The 7521-nt window shown below is 47.8% G+C and overlaps 1 protein-coding gene across 1 annotated transcript; it reads right to left on the bottom strand.

Annotated features, from left to right (window-relative positions):
• Window positions 1–4207: 4207 nt before the first annotated feature.
• Window positions 4208–6508, bottom strand: LOC122464855. Its single transcript, XM_043541918.1, has one exon. It carries the CDS (start codon window positions 6506–6508, stop codon window positions 4208–4210), a length of 2301 nt encoding a protein of 766 aa, XP_043397853.1.
• Window positions 6509–7521: the final 1013 nt, after the last annotated feature.

Below are 7521 nucleotides of genomic sequence, written 5' to 3'. Positions count from 1 at the left end.
AAATTGTTTGCACCTTTGGACATTGTTGCTCTCTGTTCATGCAAGAAGGACCAGGGAAGTGAGTGGGTGAAGGAATAGCCCCTAACAGCTCCCCTTGGCACTCCTGCCAGGGAAGAGGGGTGGAGCAGATTGGGGCATCTATTTTTCCAGGGGCACCCAACTGGCTGGGGCCCCTAGGCATGGACACAGTTGGCCCAGTGGCTAATCTGCCACTGATGCTGAACAATCTACCTTACATTGAGCTGTGGTGCTTGGAGTACTTTTCCAGAACCTGGAGAAGAACTCTATGTGGCTCAAAAGTTTGTCTCTCTCACCAACAGAAGTTGGTTCCAATAAAAGATACTACCTCACCCACCTTGCCTCTCTAAAGTCACGGGATCTAATTACCAGAGTTCTTCCCTCCCCTGCACAGTTACAGCACAGTTTTAATTTGTAATATAGGTGAGAGACCTTAACTGTGTTCCCTAAGTAGGCTACAGTTTGAAAGCTTTTAAGTGAGGCCCCTGATGCAGCTACAATTGCAATGTAGCTGCAGTCTTAATCTGGTGGTGATCCATTGTTTTTTTGCCAGAAATGTTATAAATGACTCCCCAGATTAAGGTATTTAACAAAGTATGGAAAACAGTACTTTCAGCATTTTTTCTTACCACTGTTTTGTCTAACCCTGGTCTTCATATCAGTGTGGCAGCCAGTCTACTCTTATGCCTTCCATAGTTGATACACCAGTGTTAATGCAACTGAGAAATTGTCAGTGCTTGACAGGTTATATTGAGATGAACTGAGGCATTGGAGGTAGAGGTTACACCTTTTGTACTGCTGTAATTTGTATGGGGACAGTTTTTCTACAAAGCACAGGTATTCGTTTCCATTGAAAAGGTCAAATATTACACAAGGCTCTAAAACGGAGAGATCTGCAATTTTTTTTTTCACTCAGATGATCTTCTACTAGTCGTAGGCATAACCCTCTCCAGCTGTGAAGGCCCTAATATATCATTAGACTTTCTAATACATGTCAAAGATCCCACATGTGGGGACACAGGGAAAACAAAAACTAGAGAATAAATCAGAGCTTTTCGGGGCACTTCCCTGCTTTCTCCTTCTATCACAAGTGTGTAACAGGACAAGTTCTTAAGTCACTGAAACAACTATATCAATCAAATAAGACACACACATAGGGACTGGGGACCAGAATCCCCTGAAATACAGCTCCAGAAACACAGGCTGCTATTAGTTGATCGAAAAGAGAATTTCTTTATCTTGTTAGGGAAAAAAGTTTCCCCTCCCGTCTAGGGTTAGGAGGGTAGCCTTCCCTGGACTTCTGTCTTAGCCAAACAAGACACAGAGTCGTAGCTCTTTGATAAAGTGAGGCACTTTAATGCTAGCAAGTACGACAGCTGAAGGGCTCACCAATTCCTTCACAGAGGAAAATGGTGAAGCCCCAAACAAAGAACAGAGATGAGCTTTTATAGCCTGGTTCAACATACAGTGTAATATCTCTTCCAGTTCAAACCGGTTAACCCAGTCTGTTTGAAGTTCTGGGGTAGGTATGAACATGGAGGCTTATCTGTATAAGGAATTCTTTCCCCAAAACGGGGAGTACAGGTTACACACAGTTCACATTCCTTTTACCCATAACCTTAGAGAGAAGACAGATAAGCATAGAAAAAAGACAGAAGCCTAGCTTTACATGATTATAGGGTTGTTTTCTGGTTCTTTTCTTTATCAGTTCCCCCCTTTGAGCCTGAAGATAATTATCTTACATGGCTCATTATTCATTGTTTAACATGTTCATATGCTTTTCATCTTGGTTAACACCACCCTTTTTTATATATAATATCTTTGCTGGGCTCATGGCTTTGGTACATACCCGGTGGAAAAGGGCACAACAACTGGACACACAGCAGAACAGCAGACCCACAATCATAAGGAATCCCACTCCATACACAAACAAGGTTTTTAGCCATCCAAAGTTAGGCAACCAGCTGGTGAGCCAGCCCCATAAGTCAAAGCCCACACTGGGAGAAATATAGGCCTGCTTATGAAAGAAGGCTGACACGTTTGCAATTATATTAGTATCCGTGACTACGCGTCCGCTTTGATTCACATAAAGGCAGCATGTGGCATTGAGAAGTGTGCACATCCCTCCCTGCGCACTTAAAAGCTGATCCAGGGCCAACCTGTTTTGCAAACTGTAGCGAGCTAGTGAGCTTATTTCTTCTTGCAAGGCTTGGGTTGCATCTCGAGTGGCGTTAGTAAATATTTCCATTTCGGCTGACATATTTTTTAGAGCGTATTCAAGTTGGCCCACCCCCACCCACGGAAAAAGAATACGGAAGGCTCGCATGCCTGCACTGCCTTCCTCGAATATAGGATTATAACTGGTATCTCAACGGGTTCGTCAAATTGTGTCTTTGATTTCTATTAAGTCTCTACGATGCATCCCTCCTGGCCAGGCAAAGGCCACCGTGCATCTTCCTAACCACTTTGGGGGCAAGGTTTTTCCTGCCCAAATACCACATACCCACCATAAATGGTGATCTCCTAATACTATGCTATAGTTGCCTTTATTGCCCCCTGAGTTCTGAGAAACGTCCTGCAATCGTCCCACCAGGGATGCAGCATCATCAGGATTGGGTCCTATTCCCCCCAAGTTCCATAATGTAAGGCCGGCAAATTGAGTCGTATTTTCTCTGAGAATGTACCCCACATAGCCTCCAGCATGGACGTAGTTGGCTACCTCAGTACCATTGGGATACTGCAAAAGAGTAGTGCTTGCATTTTTCCCCCAAATTAGAATTTTTTCACAGTGGGTTTTTGGGTATTTTCCCAGTGTAATTTTATCTCGGGAGCGTAGTGACTGTTTCTCTACGCACAAGGGGGCCTTAACGAGCAAGTCTGGGCGATGGTTTGGGATCCAAGTCCTAAAATCTATGGGTCCCCTTCCCCTTTTTCCCTTTTGGCCGTACCACGCCGACCCATTTTGCCAAGAATCGAGGAGCGCTGGAACTGGCAAAATGGGGAAACCTTGCAGTGAATGGGAGAAGTGGGAACACACCCAACAATCACTAACATTCCATGCATTGGTTAAGTTTTGGGCTAATTGTAGAAACGTATTTTTATCCCAACCCCCCAGGGCAGAGGTCCAGGTTAACGCCCATAGCCATACATACATTATAAACACTACCGGCTACTAACAACAACAACAAAAAAAATATTAATACAGTATTTGTAACAGCATAACTAATGCTCCACAGTTCTATAACTGCTTCTGATTCGGCTGACCGACCAGTACACAGTTCATGTAGAAGCGGCGGTCGTGATGGCAGTCGTTGGGGATGTTGGAGCAGGAACCTTCTTACAGTGGCTGCAGTGCACCCATCTATCGATGCCCTCGACCTTCACTGCAGTCGGAGTAGTCAGAAGGACTTAGGCCGGGGCCAACCACCTTGGTTCCAGGCAATGCTTCCTTCGATGGATTTTAACACAGACAAAGTCACCTGGAAAAAGAGAGTGCGCACAAGTATCAAGCGGTAAAGGTTGGGCATCTTTTACTCTGGCCCACGCATCACACAATGCATCTTGCAACATGCGACGATAACCCGCCAACTTATCTTGCCCAGCCATTAATGAAGTTTTCGCTGGGACAAACCCGTCTACACTGGTTAGGGGAATCGGCAAGGGTCGGCCAAATAGAATTTCGAATTGTGTCAACGAATGCTTCCTATGGGGTGTATTACGAAGATTGGTTAACACTATGGGTAACACTTCAGGCCACTTTAATCCAGTCTGCTCGCATAGCTTTGCTAATTGGGTTTTTATCAGCCCATTCACCCTTTCTACTTTTCCTGAACTTTGTGGATGATAGGGGGTATGCAAGGCCTGTTTTATGCCGAGGGCCTTCGCTAAGTGTTGAATAATTTGGGAAGTGAAATGGGGGCCTTGGTCACTTTCCAAACGAGTCATTATCCCAAAGCGGGGAACAATATCCTTGAGGAGACACTTTGCTATGGATACTGCATCTGCCCTTCGAGTGGGGAAAGCCTCAACCCACCCTGAAAAAAAGGTCAACCAGGACAAGAAAGTATTTTAGTCCTGTTACTGGTGGTAAGTCCATGAAGCCCATCTGGACCACAGCAAATGGGTACTCAGGCAGTTTGCAATGTCCCATAACTTGTGGTTTGATTGCTCCTTGATGATTATACCGTTGCTACAATTCACACTGTGCAGTGACGGTCTTCGCAGCTGCATGGACCCCCGGAGCAAAAAACAACTTCTCCATTTGAGCCACTAATCTCCCCTTTCCCAGGTGCGAGGCCAGGTGGAGTGCCTGGGAAACCTGAGGGAGGAGTTGTCTTGGGAGAACTGGACGACCGTCCGGGCTGACATAGAGGTTGTCCTTATTTAGGTGGCATCCAATGGATTTCCAATGGCTCACTTCGGCCGGGGGCGTCGTCTGCTGGGCAGAGAGCAAAACGGCTGGCGTCACTGGTTGCAGTAGCAGGGGTGCCAAAAAAGGAAAAGGGGCTGGAGCCCCACAGAGGGCAGCATGACGGGCTGCTGAATCGGCTGCAGCATTTCCCTTGGAAACCTCATCCGAGGCGCGGGAGTGGCCCTTACAGTGTGTAACTGAAACAGCTGCAGGAAGTTGAATAGCCTCTAACAAGGCCGAAATCAAGGCAACATGGGAGATCTGAGAGCCACTGGAGGTAAGGAACCCACGATGTTTCCAAAGTTGTCCAGTAGAGTGGCATACTGAAAAGGCATATTTGGAGTCAGTATAGATGGCCACAGTTCTGTTTTCAGCTAATTGACAGGCCCTAACAAGCGCCACGAGTTCGGCTGCTTGCGCTGACTTTTGAGTAGGTAAGGCATGAGCTTCAAGCGTTGTCATCAGGGTAACGATTGCATAGCCAACTCGTAAGGCTCCAAACTCGTCCCGACAGGCGGAGCCGTCACAAAACAATTGGAGGTCTGGATTCTGCAATGGAATATCGGAGAGGTCAGGACGAGGCGTGGAGATCAAATCCACCAAGTGGAGGCAATTATGAGGTTCCCTGTCCTCAGGCAGAGGCAAAAGGGTTGCAGGATTCAGGACTTCGCAGCAGCGTAGGGTAACAGCCTGATTGGGGAGCAAGGCTAACTCGTACCTGGTCAATCTGGCTGCTGTGAGGTGCTGAGTGGATCCACGATTAAGAAGCGCTGCAGCGGCGTGAGGCACCTGAACTAGAAGAGGGTGGCCCAAGGTAAGTCCCGAAGCTTTCTCAACTAATACAGCGGCAGCCGCAACAGCGCAGAGACAGGGCGGAAGACCCTGAGCCACTGGGTCAAGAAGGACTGAAAAATAAGCCACCGGTCGCTGGCCAGGCCCAAAGGGCTGAGTTAGCACACCTGACGCCGTGCCAGATTGTTCATGGCAAAACAAGTTGAAAGGCTTTGCGTAATCCGGTCTGCCCAGGGCTGGTGCAGAAGCTAATGCTTGTTTGAGGGCTGTAAGGGCGTTGTTGTGTAGAGTCGTCCATGGCAGGGGTTCGGGAACAGAATCCAACAGCAAATCGGTGAGGGGGTGCACTAACTCCACATAAGCCGGAATCCAATAGCCACTTGCTCCCAGTAACTGGTGGAGTTGTTTTTTAGTGGTAGGCCTCGGCATCCTCAGAACGCTTTCAATCCTGTCCTGAGTAAGTGCAGTAGAGGCATATGAAATACGATGCCCTAAATATTCCACCTCGGGTTGGGCAAACTGTAGCTTGGAGAGTGCCACCTTGTGACCTTTTTCGGCCAATGCAAAAAGAAGAATTCGAGTGTCTTGTACGCAGGCAGTCTTGGCTGTAGAGCACAATAACAGATCATCAACGTATTGAATCAAAGTAGAACCCATAGTCAACGAAATAGAGTCCAGATCTTGCCTTAAATACTGGCTGAAGATGGTAGGGCTCTCCCTGTAGCCCTGAGGGAGGCGGGTCCATATGTATTGACGTCCGTCAAAGGTAAAGGCAAATAGGAACTGTGAGTCTGGGTGCACAGGGATGCTGAAAAATGCTGAATACAGATCAATCACAGTAAAATAAGTAGCTCCTGGGGGAATAGCAGTTAAAATAGTTGCTGGATTGGGAACAACCGGAGCTCTCGGGATCACAATCGCATTAATCAGTCGGAGGTCATGCACGAAGCGGTAAACCGGTTTGCCATCGGGGCCAGGCTTGGGTTTTTTAACAGGAAGAATAGGTGTATTGCAAGGGCTGGTAGCCTCTTTAATGATTCCTTGAGTTAAAAGCTGTTGAAGGACTGGCTGAATGCCCTCTATGGCCTCTTTAGGCAGTGGATATTGCATTTTTCGGGGCAGAGGGACGTCTGTATGGTAAGTGATATAAACCGGTTCTGCTGACTTTAAAAGTCCAGTTTCAGTGGACGCCGAGGCCCACAATGCTTCAGGAATATCAGATAACTCAACAGGGATAAAGGGGGCAGTGGGTATAATTGTGGTGGCATTAGTGGCTAACAATGCCATTACCGTAGCTTCAGGGACAGAAGTAGGGACTGAGAGATATAGCCCCTCCAGGCTGCAAGTTATAGTTGCTCATAGTTTACATAACAAATCTCTGCCTAATAGATTTGCAGGACAGGAAGTTGCAATTAAAAAGCTATGATCTTCTGATAACGGGCCAAGGTGGACCGTTTGCTCAGCAGTTAGAGGAAGGGCGCACACGGTGCCACCAACGCCTTTTACGGTTGCAGAAGTGGTAGGAAGGTTGGGGTCCTGTAGAGTACTTCTATCTGCCCCGGTGTCAATTAACATTGAATAAGTTTTTCCTCCCACCACAACTGGAAGTTCCGGCTGGTTTGCATCCAACTGCACTGTCCAAGAAGCGGATGGGGTTCCTGGCGGGAGGAACGAAGCATTGTGGGCGGCTAGCTTTCAATCAGTACTCCCTTCTTCTCCCCCCCTTTCCTGTACCCTCTGGTAGGCTTGCATAAGAGGGTCAGCTGACTGGAGGGGGTAATTCGGGCACTGGGCAGCCCAGTGTCCTTTTTGTCGGCACCGCCGGCACTCATCTGGCCCTTCCCTCCCGGGCCGTGGCTGGAAGTTCTGACCTTGTGGTCCCCATCCCTGGGTAGAGCTGCCTCCTCTTCCGCCTCGTCCCCGAAAGCCTCCTCTCCTACGGCTTGCATCTCGTCCCCGAGAGCCGTCTTGGAAACCTTGCAACTGCAGATTAAGGAGCTTTTCGGACCTCCTAGTGTCTAATTCCTTCCTATTCCTCCAGGCATGGCCTGCTAACCCCACCACCTCCTCCAGCGTTTTGTTTTCATAAGCTGGTTGACTACACACATACTTCCGAGCGAATGGTAATAAGTTTTTTACATACTGGCCGATCACTTTTGTTTTTGCTACAGGGGAGATTGGATCTAAGCCGCCGTGGCTTTCAAAACCTTACAAAGGCGGTGGAAGAATTCCCTTGGGTGCTCATCGTGCTTTTGAACACATGCATCTACCTTTCCCCAATCATACACAAGCTTAGACAT

Source organism: Chelonia mydas, chromosome 3, assembly GCF_015237465.2.
Source record: "Chelonia mydas isolate rCheMyd1 chromosome 3, rCheMyd1.pri.v2, whole genome shotgun sequence".
NCBI lineage: Eukaryota > Metazoa > Chordata > Testudines > Cheloniidae > Chelonia > Chelonia mydas.
Note: the sequence above shows the minus strand (reverse complement) of the source record. Positions and strands in the feature narration are given on the sequence as shown.